The sequence below is a fragment of the Temnothorax americanus genome, unplaced genomic scaffold, assembly GCF_048541705.1.
Source record: "Temnothorax americanus isolate GAGA-0224 unplaced genomic scaffold, ASM4854170v1 Scaffold20, whole genome shotgun sequence".
NCBI lineage: Eukaryota > Metazoa > Arthropoda > Insecta > Hymenoptera > Formicidae > Temnothorax > Temnothorax americanus.
In genome coordinates, this window is record NW_027509339.1 from 2,531,992 (window position 1) to 2,549,514 (window position 17,523).

Below are 17,523 nucleotides of genomic sequence, written 5' to 3' on the forward strand. Positions count from 1 at the left end.
ATCATTTTGCTCTGCAAAAACTAAAGTACGGAAAAAAATACAAGTTGCAGAAAAATTTAAAAAGCTGTAACTTATTGATGGAATAAATTTCAGTTTTGTGTATTACCTAAAAAAAGATAAATATATTTCTTATTAATAAATATATAATAATGAAAGTTCGCAATTCATATTCTACGAAATATATTCATGTACATATATTTATTTTCTGATAAACCTATATATATGTTCTGTGGATATTCTTTATCATTTATGAACAACATTCTTACGTAAATAAAGACTTATATGTCTGCATTTTTCTTTAAGTTTTTTGTCATTTCATATAAGATTCTTAAAAAATAAAAGCATCTAATTCGGAAACGCGTTTTGAAGTGAGGAACGCAAGCCAATTAACTTTCAAATTAAAATAATCGCTTGTTCAGTTTTTACTGATATAAAAGTAAGACATGTTGAAATTTTACACTTCCTCTAACACATTTAAATAAGATATAAAGAAATTATTTTTATTTATTATTAAATAAAAACATTCATGTATGTATATATCAGAAATATTATACGTCTCCAATCTTTATTATGAAAAAATCTCATAAAAGAAAGCATCTATGTGAAGTTACAGAAGCCTCGTGCTTTCTTCGAAAAATTATTGTATACACATTTTGACATTAAAAAGTTTCTGCAATACCGCATTATCGAATACGGTTTATGTAACTGTTCCACACAACGCACAATTGAATTATAAGATGTCTGAATAATATTTATAAGCTATGAAGAAATTATCGTTATTATTCATAAGCTATAGATATTACAATTACAGCTTACAATTCGTTTGCTTTGCGCACATCCTGCCAAAATTTATTTATCCTTATTTATTTATTTATCACAAATAAACCAGAAAACCGCTTCGTGTATCTGGACGATTTCGTTTTGCATCGCGTTACTTTTCCCCGCGAATACTTCCGCTGCTTCTGATCGTCCTGACATCCGGTTGCGAAGAACTCTATACTGGTTCCATGATCAACACTTTCGCCGTTCTTCAATATGTTTCGCACATTCGCGCTATACATGCAGTCGTTTCGAAGTTGTCGCAAATCATAGTGCGGTGTCTGAAATTGATGGATAGATTTGAGATATATTAAAATATATCTGTTTCTCATTTTCGTTTTTATTGTTATAAGTGTCAATTACTAAAATATTTTTTGAAACACATATCAGGAGTTCATCTGAGCGAAGAGAATTATAGAGAAAAGTACCCGATTATACCATATCTATTTTGTGTGATTAATTATTTCGAAATTTTTACTATTCTAAAATAATTTTGAAATCAGTTGTTTTGGTTTCATTATACTTGACACGATGTCACGTATTAAATTCTTTTCTAAAATTGTTTTTCGCACAGTTCTAAATTAAATAATGTAATAAGCTAACTTTTCTTCAAATGTATTAAAACTTTTACAGTCTAAAGGAAATGTTATTTAGAATAATAATTAAGATAACGAAGATAGATGATGTTCTTTTTTAAAAACATATGTTATGTATATATAACATTTTTATTTCTTACAGAGACAAGACTGCATAATTATGGCTGTATTAATAATTAAAATAGATACAATATTATTGGAAAGTAAAATTTTACAAGTATTTTCTTTGAAATGTCATTCTTGTTTATAAGTTCTCATTTTATACTATCGTGTCTACATATGTTGCAATACAGTTATGCAATTAAATCCAATATTTTATATCAAATTTTATATCAAAATATATTCTGTGCATTTTTTACTAAATTTCCAAAGCTTTGCCAATCACAGCCAATGACTGTCAATCGCGAAAGCACAAGGCAAAGGAATTTGAAATCGGCATACCTGAACCACCTTCCAAGCAACGAATTTCCGCCGACGTTCCGGGCTTTTCTTGCGTGAACAGGACTCTTCTTGCCAAGTGACATTATACATGCTAGCGTCGCTGCTCGTCGGCCAAACTAGACGCGCCTTGACTTCCCCACAATGGCAATTCATGCGACTCACGTGGAGGCCGGCCTGCGTTCGCTCGCATCTGCGAGAACGTCTCCCGACGTCGGCTTCAATAAAAGGTCACTGCTTTCGTTGGTTATCCCGACTACACTGGACTTAAGAAGGGAAACTGAGGGAAGGATTGACTGTTTGGTACCTTACCGTACGCCATGTAATCGGTGCCGTTGAAGACCTTGGACGCCTTGCGCGAGGTAAGACGCCGACCGCCGTACATCGCCACCGCCTGCACTTGAAAGAAATACTGGCATTTGACCTCCAGATTCTTCAGTTCGTAACAGGTCTTATCCTGGAAAGCACATACGGAAATCTCTCGATTACATCAGAAACAAAATTTCAACTCAAACGCGAAAATTATCGGCATTTGGAACTAGGAGGTACCTGCATTATAAATTTAATTTATAATATGTAAGTATATAAAATATATATTTATAACATATATATTTTATAATATATTTATACAATTTTTCATATTAAATATTATACAAATATTGTGTGTAACACATTATATGAAAATTTCAAGCAAATCATGATTTATGTTTTAATGCATTTGATTCTTTTTAATTCCGAGCGCCGCAATAAAGATACCTATACACGTGTATGTATATATTTGGGGTGACAGCCTTTTCAAGTCATACGTTTACATCTAATTATTTAAAATAAAATTAATTTATTTTTTTACATTTTGTTGCAAATTAAAATTAAATTCAATGACTATAAAATAGGTTTTTCTACGAAATCTTCTAATAACGATGAAGAGAACTTACTTTAAGAATCGTCTTGTGATAGACGAGAATAGAATCGTTTGTTGGTCCGTCAGGTCCGTGGATAAATCTGCTCCAAAACACTTTATAAAACGATATCGGCACGTCCGATACCGGTTTAACCCATCGTAAATTAATACGCAGCTTTCCACCAACGAGCCGCGCGTTAGACAAGGTCAAGTTCTGCGGTTCCTTCGGATTTCGCGGTTCTGCAACCGACCGTAGGGAGACACCGTAAGATCATTGCTTCTTCGCAGTGCAATGCTAATTACAACGGAACTATAATATATATATATATATATATATATATATATATATATATAATTACGTACATTTTACCAAAAGAGAATACATTTTAGGAATAGAATAGCTTTTAATTGGATAATGTTTTTTATCATATTATTCTATGACTTATTGAACTAATATACTTATTAAATGATTATTGCATTATTGTAGAAATAACTAGATAAAAAAAGGTATTTTGCATTAAGTGACCATCGTTAATTTAAAAAAGTTTTTTTATATACCACGTATAAAAAAAAAAATAAAATATGTTCATTAATTAAATTGCGATGGTGATTTACTACAGAGAAGAATTATATCTTCTTATTACATTCACTGTAGGATATATGCATAAAGTATATATATATATATATATATATATATATATATATAGGATTAAAGGTATTAAATAAGTAAAGTAGCAAAATGTATCGTCCATCAGACTAATTCAAAATGATAACCGCATATGTGATTTCTAGCTAGTTCTTGCTGTTAATAACTGGAATTACTTAATCCGGTTTTGCATGATTCGTCGATGCGTGAACCATTCATTATATTAATAATTCTTTCTTTTTCACGTAACTATGTAAACCCGTTTGCCGTGATCGTGACGAAGGCGAAAAATTTATGTAAAATTATATTTGAGATTTATTTAAGTCAGCAATTAACGCTATGATTTATTTACGCCGCTTATTAATAATTAAGCTAATATCGGTACTCATTACCATGGTCACTTTTCTTTTTGTCGAATCGCACCGTATACTCGCGACCTTTCAATAGCATGTTTGCTCTCGCATGTTAGCCACTGGCCTTCACTTTGTGAAGCTTAATTTGCGTGCGAAAGGTCAACATTAAGCAATACTTACCGCGGCGATTTGCGCAAGCGATTAACGCGACTCTGAAACTTTTCACCGCGGGTTAATGGCCCGAATTCCGAAGTCAACAAACAAACAGTTCTCAAACACGAATACACTCGCAGGTAAAATTTTCTTCGGGTGGAACATTACACATGTCGACCTCGCGTGAGACGAGTTGTTCCACGAGTTCGGACAATCAACGATAATAACTCTAGCCTTCCACAATATTTTTAAATTGTTGTTTTCTCCTGTCAATTTAGAATGCAGGAATGACGGGACTTAAACGTTTCACGGAGACTGACATTCGGTTTGGGCCATCGATGAAACGTACATTATTGTCGATAATAATAACTACACTGAATAAGAAAACTTGCTACATTTGCAAGTTTCAATTTGACACTATAATATATACTTTTATTTTCATTTTAATAAGAGTTTTCGCATATATATTATATTATATAAAAAGCATCGCGTATTAATTCATATAATAATGTTATAAATAAATCCGCTCTTTTTTTCAATGCTTTTTTGAACGATTTGATCGGAATAATAATCAATCGCGGCTAATAGACTGCGCAGATTTGGTCTTATCTCGTTTGTACGTACTCACCTTTCGTTTTAAAGGGCCTGGAAGGTTGCGAATATCCGCGCGATCCATTTCCATTGACGGCCGCCACACGAAACTGATACCAATGTCCTGTTTTCAGCCTACCTCGGAGGGTCGCGTGCGGCTTCGTTGACACGTGACACACAGTCCAGGAACTCAATCTGGATTCCATGTATCTGGGGCCGACTAGATGACGCTCCTCGACCAGATACCGGACATCCCCGTCCTTGTTGTTGGCGGATACGTTACCGCCGCTTGGCTTGCCGTTGCGCCACGTCAAATGTACCAGATTTCTCTTTTGCTGTTGTATCTGTAGGTTCTCGGGCACAGGTGGCAGATCTAATTGAAATCATTATTCACAATAAGTAAGTTTGAACCTTACAGTGGAATTAGCACAAGCTGTCTTTTTTTTTATTCGCAAATTTTTCAATCAGTTTATAATCGATCTTCGCGCGATGTCGAAATAGGACATTTTTGTCACGAATTTTCTATATATCTTTGACGTTAAATATTTTTGAAATTCTTTCTCAAATTACAAATCAATCAAAATGAAATTCACTTGAAATTAAATGAAAGTGATGCTTGTACTTCAGAAACTTAGTTCCCGAAGTCTTTCACCTTTCACGACGCTCTTTTGCAATTTACAAAATTACTAGTCTGCATGATACAGATACGAATGAGAAATAAACACATGGCGCTCACAAAATAACAACTGCCACACTCACCGTTTCGACTGTCCAAACCGATGGGATGCATGCACGTGATGCCGCAATCGTGGGAGCAGCACTTGGCCAAATCCGGACAGCGGGAGTCGTCGACGCAGGCGATCAAGCAAGCGGCTTCGAAGGGCGTCATAGACATTCTCTCAGGGCAATAACCAGGTTTTGTGTAATTCGACGCCAAGCAATTTTCCACGCACTACGACGGCAGGATGACGAAATATGATGAGAAAGAATTTATTTAAACATATTCATTCCTAACTTTTAACATTTCTTTCCTGACAGTTGTATGTATATACAATGAAACCTGATTAAGTAATTGATTGTAATGTTGCTGCTCTAAAATCTTAGGCAGCAAATAAAATCTGATATATTTTCTCGTATTAGTCATAATTTAGAAAATGAATGCATTAAAAATAAAACATATTACGAGTTAAATACATTAAAATTTTGATGAGATTTAAAAAAAAAAAAATTTTTTTTACTTTTATTTCACCAAAATTATTACATTCATGAAAGCTGTACATTTTCTATATCCTCTTTTGATTGACTTATATTGCTATTTCGTTCAACAACTTATGCGAAATTATTTCTTCACTATTCCTTCAACGGGGCGGGTTTATTAAGGCCGGCTTCATCGCATTCCATCTTAATCGAAGTGCTTTCGATCTGCTCGCCATCCGCGATCCGATCCAATCCCGTCGGTACCGAAAAAGATACGGCCAATAGCCGTGTAAAAAGGAAAAAAAATAAAAATACAACAAATCGCCGCGCCGATGTCGAGTTCTCTGCCACGATTGAGAGCTTCTCTGCCATTTTCGTGGAAGCCAATTCTCGCTAGTTACGAAACTGCCGCTCCTCGATTCCGTTCAAATGCGAAATGCGAGTCCGGATCCTTTTAAACGAGGCCCCGAGGCATATTCCCAATCGTCAGGACGAGAGGAGATGCCGCGCCGCTTCATATATATTTCAACCTAATGCGCGTTCGAGTTCGCGCGGGTTGCCGTGTTTTTATGCCGTCATCATTTTCGTACAATGTAGAGACGCGAGAAAGCCGGTCCCCTGTGAAGTCAACCGAAAAATGCAACATTTAAGATAAGCGTCGGCGACGTTGCGAGATGTATATGATTACAAGCGTAATATGGTGTTTGCAAAGTGCGTGTCGTTAAACTTAATAGGCGACTCAAGGCAAATTTTCAAAGTCTCGTTAAAATAAGTACATCGTATCAAATTTCGCGATTGTGATGGCTTCATCGATGTAGCTTCATCGAAGAATAGACGCGCGCCGCGTATATACGTATTGAAAAAGGAAGAGTCGCGAGTCGCCGTCGTTTATGGATTGTAACGCAGTACATTTCCTTCGTAGATCTATGCCGGATGTTGGGACGGTTTATGGACGGTTTGTATCTGCTGTATCGTCTACCAGTGACACGTGTATGTGACTAGATGGGCCATAAAGAATCACTTGAAGGAAACGCGTTGCTCGCTGCGAACAAACGAACTTGACGAGGCTGCAACTTACGTATAGTGCGTCCATCAAATTTTGTGGCGTGTAAAGTGTGACATGTAATCAATGTATTTTTACGACAGTTGTTTTGAATAATATCATGTAACACACATCGTATCGTTTACTCTAAACACTGAATACATATTTTTTTATAATAAGTTGTAAAAGAATAAAATCTAAGTAAACGCTAATTACATGTCAAAAATTTTTTTTCGGAAATGTAGTAATTGCATAAATAACTTTTTTTATAAAGTTGACTTATGAGGTATAATTTATACGAACCAAAAATAGCACAAATACATTACAGAAGCCCTTCAAATATTTAAATGCATTAATTGCGCGATGGTTATCAGCGACGTGGTTCGTCGTTACAAGCTTGTATTTTAAGAATTCTACATCCGATATTCGAATATGCGTGAATGGAATGTTTAATATTAATCTTTGGTGATCGTTAGGAACATGCAGTGTAAATCGGTAAGATAATTTGCATATATTGACAATTTGCTTTGCATTAACGTCTCATAAAATATTTTTCATAAAGAAATGTGAAATCATTTACAAGAGAAATACTGTAAAAGATGAAGAAATTAAAAAAAATGGAAAGGTTGTGTGGGAATGTTTAACATTTAAAAAGAGCCTTTTAAAATTTACAAAAGATTACGTGTACGATGGCAAAAAAAAACGAGAAAAAGAAAAATCCACGTTTTTTCTTCTGAAATCGTAATTATGGTTAACAAGTGCTAAACTGATGATATTAAAAATCGGAGAAATCAAAAGATCGACCCCCTCCCCCCGATCCGTGGGTATGGCTAACGACCTTTACACACGGCGAGCTCTGATATAAGATTTGCCAAATGACGAGTCGCGGGCTCTTCCCGGAGGAGATCCAGGAACATTCTTGGAAATGTTTACACGTTGTCGCGCTGTTACGATCGCGACATATATCATTCGCACGGTCGGGGAAACTGGTTCGCTTACTTATTGGCCTACTTTTTACAGAGGGAAGCGGACGCGCCGAGCGAAGCGGACCCGTGGCACTGCGCCGGACAGCGTCCGCGACGCTGATCGCCCGGGGCCGTTGACCAGCTAATAAAGTTTGCAATGCGAGGGTCGCATCGCCGGTAGCGCCGCGATCAGTATTGTTAGCGAAATCATACGTATCGCGTTACCCCTTTATTATACCTGCCCCCTTTCTCAGGGGACTCTCAGGGACTCCCCCGCGGGCACCGCCCAAATCGGCTCCCGATGATCCGTTGCTCTATAGAGCGGAACCGTGTATTCAGAACCAATCATATTATATGTATATATATATACATATATGATTTTTTTTTATTTTATATATATATATATATATAAAAGAAACTGGGAGACTGTTAATTGAATATCTTTACAACTGAAGGTATTTCGAGGAATCTCATATCTTAGAAATCTTTATAAAAATAGCTAAATATAATATTGTTTTTTTCATTCGAATTATAAATATATATTATTATTATTATGTAATATATTAATATGTGTAGATATGTATATTATATATATTTACATAAATATATTTTACGTATTCGAAATGTAACTTATTATTATTTATCTACGAATCAGATGATATATTAGACTAAACCAAGCAAGAGAAGAGAAATTAATCATAAAATAATCTTAGACATTTTTTTAAAATAAAATTGGATATGTCTGATATGTGTATATTGTCGATATACATAGCATATCTTTCTCTTTTTCTCTACATCTCTTTATCTGTCTCTCTTTCTCTTTCTCTCTACATTTGCTACAAAAATACAGAAGCGATTGGTAGGTTGGTTTCCGCGTTCCGTTGTCAGTTGAAATTTGTTGCAAGTCAAACGGGAATATCAGACGGGAATCTCAGTGTATAATGTTCCTGGAATCTAGTCTAATTAATCATTGAATTAGTTTTTCATATATTTATTAAAAAGATCTTGATTGTACAATTTTATTATAGTTTTCTTATGTTCATAACATCTCGATATATTACGATATATTCTTGATATATTCTTGATTTATTATTCATGTTCTAGAATCATTTTTTTAAATTGTAAATAAAACTTATAAATTATAATATAATAAATAAAATTGTACAAATATAAAATATATATTATTATAAATAGTTTGGAGAATTATGTGTGTGTGTATGTGTGGGATACGGATCTCTGTAACATTACATAAAGGTTCAACTTATACAGGTACTATTTATCATTGGCTGGAATTCCATTCTCTAGCGAAGTAGCGCCTGTATGACTTGGCAATATGAGATATTATCAAGAACGATGAAAAAGGATCACTATATTGTGTTCTAAGCTCTTATGCAATAAATACCGTTATTGTTACAAAATAGGACATTGTTTATTACAAGGATCACTATATTATTTCATTGCATTCATAATTTCTAGATAAATTAATAAAATAAAACAATCAATATCATTTTGCGGTTTAACATTATTTCAACTTTGATTAATTACAATAATATTATTATAAATTAATGTTTTGTCATTTAATTTAATGACTCAATTTAATGATTCAGTCTAAAAAAAAAATCTGATTTATAATTTAACGTTTGTTGAATTATAGAGATATGTGCAAGTTACGATAAAATTACAATGTAAAAATATCTTATAAAAAAATCAGTCGTCAGGTTTTTTAAATACGAACTTTCGAAAAGATTAAGCTCGGATTAAAGTATCCCGCTCTGATTTTCTTTGGTACATTTTTTTTTCGACAAGCATCAGAAGACCTAAGTGGACGATTGTCGGTTTCGCGCGGTACACAACGCGAGTGATAATCGTCTCCCGGGACGTAAAAGGGTGAAAAGAGTAAACTGAAGTGCGCGCGATCTGATGAAGCGTCGTCACGGTCGAAGAATTAACTTCGCCGATGCGCGCCGAGATCGTCGAGTGATATCCGAAGCGATCACGCGGATCAAAGATGTACAAGAAGGCTAACGAAGTTCACCAGATCTCGCTCTTCCGTCCCTCTCCGCACGCATTCGCTCTCTTTGTCGATCGCGCCGAAGGCGCGCGGGGTCCGATCTGTTCCAGTCGAGAGCTTCTTCGCGAAGATTGGAGCGCGCGGCCGTCGTGAAGTGATCGTGAAGATTAGGGTATGGCAGGAGACTAATGTAGTCCGCCACGAAGATCGGCGATAGTGTCGATCGGCAATACTGAAAAATCATGCACGCCGATCCTTGCTCCATCTTCCTCCGCCTCCCCCGCGGAACCGCTTTCTTTCCGTCTCCCTTCCTCTCGGGGATCTCTCTCGCATCGGTGGACTACCCCAATTAAAGACTTGGTGAAGATCGCAGTTTGAAGCATTTATTAAGAACGGTATAGTCGAGGCGGCCTTCCATCGAAGTTCATCGTGAGAATTGGCCGGCCGCCGATCGCCGTCGTTAAGAAAATTATATTGCCCATTGGCGATTCACCACAGCGTCGTTTTCTTTTCGCTTCGTCTTCTTTCTCTTGTACTTCGTTTTCTTCTCTCGCATATTCTTTTCCCTCCGCGAACGACACCGATAATAATTAACAATCGAAACGGCGCTGCGCGCGGAACCTGCATTTGATCCGGCCGAACACAGTGAAGTTTCCGGTAGAGTTCCCCGCGATATAACGATCGCGCTAACGAAGTCGATTGTCATAGCGGCAGTGGTTTATCTTTTTTCATCAACATTCTAAAGGATGCCGCCGCTTTGATACTGAAGAATTCACGTCTACTCATTAAACGTTACTTTCAAAATGAAGTTTTGCAATGACGTTATGCTAATGAAGTTAATTGTAATAATAGTAAACAACTACATTTTTATCCTCTCTTTTTTTTCATCTTTTTTACATTTTTATATATAGAATACACAAAGTTACCAGCGGAATTCCGCTCTCACGACTATATCGGCGAAGTTAATTATAGCAGCTATTTTTTGTTTGCATCTGTCCACTCAGTCCACTTATATATTATTAAACAAAAATAATTAGTATTCGAGATGAGGCGACATCATGATTGGCATCATAGAATTTATATTTGTCCAGAAAACTTCCTTAGCGAAGTTTGGTAGCGATTATACACGTCGGTTAATTATAGCAACAATAAACGTCATTAAAAGAATGCGGAAGATTAGGTAACTGGTTGCGCGAAGATAAAAATACGATATAAATTCCGGTGAAACGTGCGCAAAATATCCCGAATGACGATGATGCTTTGTGAATATCTACTTTGTGCATGCCTCGCGCTTCACACACTAATCGGAAATGACACGCAAATTAATGAGTGAGACTTCACGGAAGCGAAATTGCAAATAAACACAAATCAAAAATTACTTCTAAATTAAATTGAGAGTACTAATCTCTGGAGTATTAAATTGAATAAAAAGTAGGGAATTTAAATTTTTTATTCTAAAAATAACTGAAGAGAATTAATAGCTATCCGTGCGGTTTAATTGGCATTTTGAATAATTTATTTTTACTGAGCGAACTGAAGTCTTTAAAGTAATCTATTAACCTTATCAATTAATTTAAATTAAAGTCACATGTACAATATATCTTGAAAATTATGAATTTACATATCAGATTTTTTTATCTAATCCTTCGATTGTCATGTTTCTCCCATTCACGTTATTTCTGTTCGATGCTTGTTAGAGCCTGGTACGTCCACGCAGCATCAACAGGAAACGCGAAAGCGTCAATATCGTCAGGCAGGCTCGCTTTCATGGTATCGATGCCGGAAACGGAAAGTTTCGTCAACCGTGTGGCAATGCGCGGATTCAGTTCCCGAAGAGTGACGCGTCGCGCGAGAGAGCGCGCGACGTAGCCGAGTGCCACCGGGAAGATTGATCGTCGGTGCTTCGGGATAAGAACCTGTTTTTGATAATGTCGGAAGATACGTTTCTAGTGCGCGCCATAGGCGCGCATCCGGACTTAGTGAGTTGCGCGCGGCGCAACTCTTTTATAGGCCATTACTTCGGGACTTTATTGCTGGCCGGCAGTCAGAGCTCGGGGGCTATCTCTTCGTCATTCTCCCCGTCGTCCACCATCCCACCTCGCCCTCTCTCAACCGCCTCCACCCCATCCCCGGAATCATTTCGGGGCCGTTTGCTGTAATGACGTGTGTATATACACGCCGGCAAAAAATGTCAGCAATAAAGCGCCCGCCGCGGCGCGAGTTACTGGTAAGTCAATGAGTGTTGTCGTTCATATTCGTCGCGGCGTTATCGTGCAACCAACGCCAATTAAAATGTTTAACCCTCTCGCTATCCGCATCTACCTCATTTTCAATGTACGATACGCAAACCGATAGGTTTAGTGTCGCAAGATGCTATTGCAAATATTGAGGGATACAAGTCTGATAATGTCACACCCCTCCAAAACTAAAATTAAAATTATCTTTATTAATAAGAAAATAAAAAACTATTAATCAAGAAAAATTTGCGCACCGCTTGCCGCGCTTGGCTCTCAATTAGTCCGCTCCTCTTCTACTTGGTGACGCCCAATAGCAGGAGCCTCTTACTTCAATTTTAATATTAACTTTATTCTAGAAACCCCTAACGCATAGACGATCGCGATCAGTGCAATTGTTCTCCACTTGTTCTCGAGAAGTTTTATGGGATACGGCAGGTTTCAGGCAGATGACCCAAATACAATGTTATCGATCCGCCGTTGTCGAAATGCCGAATTAGCATCGTCCGAGTCAAGTCCCACGGCCGCGGCCGGTGGCACGGCGTGCCTCATAAATCGTCGAGCGTGACGATGAGATTCAAGTGGGCGCGGACTCAGGGACGCTCGGACTCGCATAACTAATTACACGCGAGCGAGAGAACCCGCAAAACCTGGACAAGCCCCGGATGAATCATCGACGATCTCGCGTCTTCGTCGTCTGCGACTCTCTCTCCCTCTCGAGAAGGCGACAAAGCGTTGCGGGGAACCAGTTTATTTAGCGACGCTGTCGAGTGTCGAATCGGCCATCGAAATTAAAATCGATCTCCACTCGGACAGCGGCGCACAATGTAGCGCGTTGATTAATCGAAGCGATTATTCCGCCTGATTGCGACACGCGGGTCGATGCCATAAGCGCCAACAACGATCTTGTTTGGAATAACGATTGTGTTTGTGCAATGTTAATATTTTTCCCTGTCATTAATCCTTTTAGACTGAAATATTAATTTTTATAATGTTCCCCACAAATGTTGATCAAATAATGCTATTTATAATGCATTTGACACGCATGCTCACTCGCACGACATTTAAAACGCAGAACAACATTGTGTTAATAACTTTGTATTAGATTTTAGAGTATATAGCATGTATAGGATTATATAATAATCGTCGTTTGAAAATCATATAGTATTACCACATCATTGATATAATGATGGTATACAGATATTAACGGCGATACGGCTAATTGTAAGCTAACTCGCTTGCATAACGTGTCCTTATCCTACGTACCTCGTCAGGTTGATTTTCCCCGCATCGGGCGTCGCACCTGGCCACTCTAATGGAATCGTACTCCTCGACGTATCGCGTCCACGACGCCAAGCATCCTGGTAGCAGCAACCACCACGGCCACCATTCTGCGCAGACATCATTTTATTAACTCTTCCGCACCCAGCAGGCGGAATTTTATGGGCACATTTTTTTCCGCTTTATATTTGTAATAGGTAACGCAAATGTGTGGCTTTGGAATCGATATATTCTGGGTGGCTCCGCGTCCGAGTGATTCGAGGACGAGCGAATTTCAAAGAAATTGGATACTTAACGGCGCTTTGCACTTTCTCCGTGCGTTCGCATCTCTCCTTGCTATCGGCGTTACCTTCCACGACGGTAATCCCGAGGAAGCGCGATACGTATGTATGCCGTTAGTATACTACCCGCTGGGATAGCTCCGAGCGTCATTTAGTCCGTCTTAGGAATTCGTCCTTTTTTACTTTGCAGCGCACCGCGAGCGAACGAGCCGACCGCGGTCGCCCCGTTCCTGGGGAGATTGTTTCTCCATTTTAGCAAAAGTACGATTCATGCGGTCGCATGAGTATCGACTCGCTCGTTCGCTCGCTCGATCGCGATCACGGGACATACGCTACCTGCCTGCGCCGATCCCACGCGCCTCCTCGGAATTCCGATTGGGGTTTGTCGACAAGAAGGTAGAAGGTGATCACGTCCGCTTTTTCGCCGTTCGCGTAAATGCGGAGACCGGAATGATACGACGGAGACGACGGAGAGACCGCGAGAGTCACGAGGACAAAGTGAAAGATGTACGCGGGCACCGCGGTGACGATCGCGATCGATCATACTAATGCGGATAAGCGGGAAAGCAGCTAAAGAATAAAAGCCGTAAATCAACTCTTGCCTGTGAATATTGCTAAAAAGATATAAGAAAAAGATCCGTGAAAAAAATGAGAATATTGTTCAATAATATTAAGCAATTAATGAATTTATTATTATTATTAATAATCTCGTTGTTTGAATTAATTTCAAGAATATTAATTATTATTTTATTATTATCATAATACTGTAACGGAAAGATTAAGAAAAAGATTAATATTTACATCTTTTGTCATATTAGTAAGTTTTATCGTCATCTATATATTTGCGATGAGTTATAACGTAATTTATTATATCTCATCTCTTATTTCAACTTTGCCTATAGTTAACACCAATTGTAACATTAATATACGTTGAACTCGCGACGTGTTACGACATCGATCGTCAAAAAGAAGCGCGCCTGTCGGTGACTTCAATGCCTGCTCTCAACAAGCAGGACGTGCTCGTCCTCCTGAGAAAAGAACGAGCGGAGAAATAAAGGTCGCCGGTTACCAGCGACAATCGAACGGAAACATAACGACCTCTTAATTTTTTGCCTGTTGTCAATTCGCGCGTTTAATGGCCCGATCCTGGCCCGTTAATTAACGCGGATATTCCGAAGGTGCTCGAGCGCTTACGCTTGATTTCAGAGCGTGAATATATACTCCCACTTATCATAATTAATTCCCATTAGACTGCTAATCTTACTGGATAAGAGAAAGATTTATTAGTGTGTTATTATCTGTATAGATGTTACAATTCGTAAATTGGAGCTAAGATTGATTCAACCTTTAATTAATTTTTTGGTCGACGAAGGAAGATTTAAATAAATAACATAGATAAACAAACAATTAGAATCAAAAGCCATGCGATCCAAGCTTAGGTCTTTGAAAGCCTTATATTAGTTTCTGTATACATATATGTCTATATATATATATATATATACATATAATTTTTCCAACGAACTGCGCGCCGATTATTTGTCGGACTTAAAACACAGTAATTGTTAGAATTAAAAACCCTTCCCTCCCCGGAATTAACATAGATAATTTTTGGGCCGTACATCACTTTATGTTAAATACTAGTCATATTATTTCATATTTCATATTTCATATTTTATTCGCTCCATTATATGTAGAAAGCGTACATTTTTCTTTGGTAGACTGGTAATGATTATAAATTGTTACGTTTAGCATGAAAAATGAGAAAATAGAAACAAGACAGTCTAAATTTTTCTGTCTAGTTCATATTTCCAGAAATTCGACCGAGCATTGTGGAGATACAATTCAGCATTATGCAATATGCGATGAAACTAACGTTAAACTGATATGTAATAGTTCGCTGTTATTGGCCGCTTTTTTTATTATTAATTTGATTTAAAAAATTTTTGAATTTAATTCTAGATGAATATCAATGCATCGTACGAATGATTAAAACAAAAACTTGTGATTCACTTACTTACTCCCTAATATACAGTCTGCATGGATTTACTTTAATTCAACTGATAATTTCTTAACGTTCTCCTTGCTTATTACGCTTATCTTAATGTTTTTCGCAAGAAAGTGCATTACGTGTTTCAGAATGTACATATCATCCGATTACCAGAGAAGAGAAAGGAGTATTAGCCTTATTGCTTTTTGCAAATATTACGCATTAGCATGGTAAATGAGTTACCGTGATCAACTAACGAGGTTGATCGTGTGATATTTTTTTTTCATCTCTCTCTTTCTTTCTTTCCCCCTTCTCCTCCTTACCTCTTTCTCTCTATATTTATGTTTAAATTATTTCAAAACGTTATACAGAAAATTATTATTATATTATTTTGCAAAAATATTTGTATTTAATTATTAATCATATTTTTATGTACACTCAGAAGAAACAATATTAGAATATATATTTACCTACAAAAAATTATAATATTTGCATATTTTTTTATAAATTATAGGTTGCTTCTCGATGAAGCACGATAAATTTAAGCTTTTTATAAAAATACGTCAAGTATCTCATTTTTTTGTTAAATTTTTGTGGAATGTTTATTTTGTATTTATTACTATCTGATATTCTCCAAATAAATTCTTTGACAGAGTTAAATTAATGGAATTGTTTCAGTAAAAAAAAAGATATTTTACGACAAGTTTAAGCCGCAATTTTGCTTTTCAATAGTTAACCGTCAATTTTTTGCAATAAATGGAATACTCTTCGAAAGATATACTACCGAGAATCTTTGAGTTAAAACGGTACTTCAACAAGACCAGCGTCCGTAAGTGGTTCTTGTCAATCCACTTTAGCTTTTTGCGAATACGCGAAATGTCTTATATGTCTCATATCGTGGTGTACTGTTTTTAGAATTTTTTTTCCCTTATATTTATATATCCAAACAAAATATTGTATACGACTTTTATTTGCTTTCTTTAATTGTATTATAATTGAAAGCTATGTATATTTGTATGCTGAGTAATATTACAAATAAAAAAATTAGCTCCAACAATATCAACAATAGTTTCGATGCTTGAACATTTGAGTCCTAGGTGTAACTTTTTAAATAAAATGATGGCAAAGCATATAGGTCAAATTAATAATATATCTGTGCAAAATTATCTTTGCAATAAAGTATGCAAAGCAATTAATATTTATATATTTATTCTTTGTTGAATGGTATAAACGCATAATCTTCATTTTACAACCCCACATCTCCCATACATACTTTTGAGGGTGGCCGGTAGTTGCTGCCTCCGCCTTGTTTTCGCAGCTAAAGCTGATGTCGGATTGCCGGCGTGCGGCATCGGATTGTTGATGGTCCTTTCGGGAGCAGCCTACTCTCGGCCCGCGTGAATTCTATATATCACGCGGATGGATTTCTTTCCTCGAATGAGCGTCAAGAATCACTCCTCGGAAGAGACCGGAAGAGACGATCAGCCCTTTTCAGTCACCGTATGACGCGACGTCGCCCTTCTTACTGGTTAGAGGAGACGCGAACGGTGGTGCATGGCGCTAGCCCGCTCGCTCGCTAAGTGACAACGGCTGGGCGGTGTGTGTACGACGATCTTTAACCCTCGGGTATATATCTATCCCCGATCCAGCCGATCGGCCACGGTAACAATCCAATCCGCCGTTCAAGACTAAACCCGTAAGACCGAACCGAAGCGTTCGAACTGGGATCGGGCTTACTTTCCTGTGCAGTCCAATCCTCCTTCTCTTCTGCTCTCGCCCTCCTGGCGCACTCTTCTCCTACTCTACACGCCGCGCCGGGCCCACACCACTTCGTTTCCACCACTCTCCACCGCCATCGCCACCCATCGCAATGACCGAATCATTAACTTCAGGAAGGGTCCTGGCTCGCGCTCGAGCAAGGAGCACACGCGCAGGGAGCGCGTTTCGCCGAACCAAAGCGACGAGAGACTTCCTTCCTATTCCTTTCTTTCTTTCTTTTGCGCGTCCCTGTTGTATTTGGGGACACGG

At 37.5% G+C, this 17,523-nt stretch overlaps 1 protein-coding gene and 1 long non-coding RNA gene across 2 annotated transcripts; one reads left to right on the forward strand and one right to left on the reverse strand.

The window, feature by feature from the left end:
• Nucleotides 1-89: 89 nt before the first annotated feature.
• On the reverse strand, nucleotides 90-17,217 carry Kal1 (anosmin-1 Kallmann syndrome 1). The gene is made up of 8 exons (XM_077406202.1): nucleotides 16,769-17,217; nucleotides 13,213-13,337; nucleotides 5,257-5,449; nucleotides 4,535-4,870; nucleotides 2,789-2,994; nucleotides 2,166-2,310; nucleotides 1,857-2,071; nucleotides 90-1,100 (listed from the first exon to the last, which is right to left on the reverse strand). The coding sequence occupies exons 1-8, from the start codon at nucleotides 16,845-16,847 to the stop codon at nucleotides 864-866; spliced, it is 1,536 nt and encodes a 511-aa protein (XP_077262328.1). The 5' UTR covers nucleotides 16,848-17,217; the 3' UTR covers nucleotides 90-863.
• LOC143897505 (uncharacterized) lies at nucleotides 2,060-4,730 on the forward strand. Its single transcript, XR_013256938.1, has 3 exons — nucleotides 2,060-2,215; nucleotides 2,293-2,429; nucleotides 4,632-4,730. It is a non-coding gene; the product is annotated as an uncharacterized LOC143897505 (long non-coding RNA).
• Nucleotides 17,218-17,523: the final 306 nt, after the last annotated feature.

Coding starts and splice junctions, on each gene's coding strand:
- Kal1 (XM_077406202.1), bottom strand. CDS start 16,847: ATGCCGCACGCCGGCAATCCGACATCAGCTTTAGCTGCGAAAACAAGG. Junction 13,338..16,768: donor ACTACCGGCCACCCTCAAAA/GTATGTATGGGA, acceptor ATGTCTGCGCAG/AATGGTGGCCGTGGTGGTTG. Junction 2,311..2,788: donor ATCACAAGACGATTCTTAAA/GTAAGTTCTCTT, acceptor TGTGCTTTCCAG/GATAAGACCTGTTACGAACT.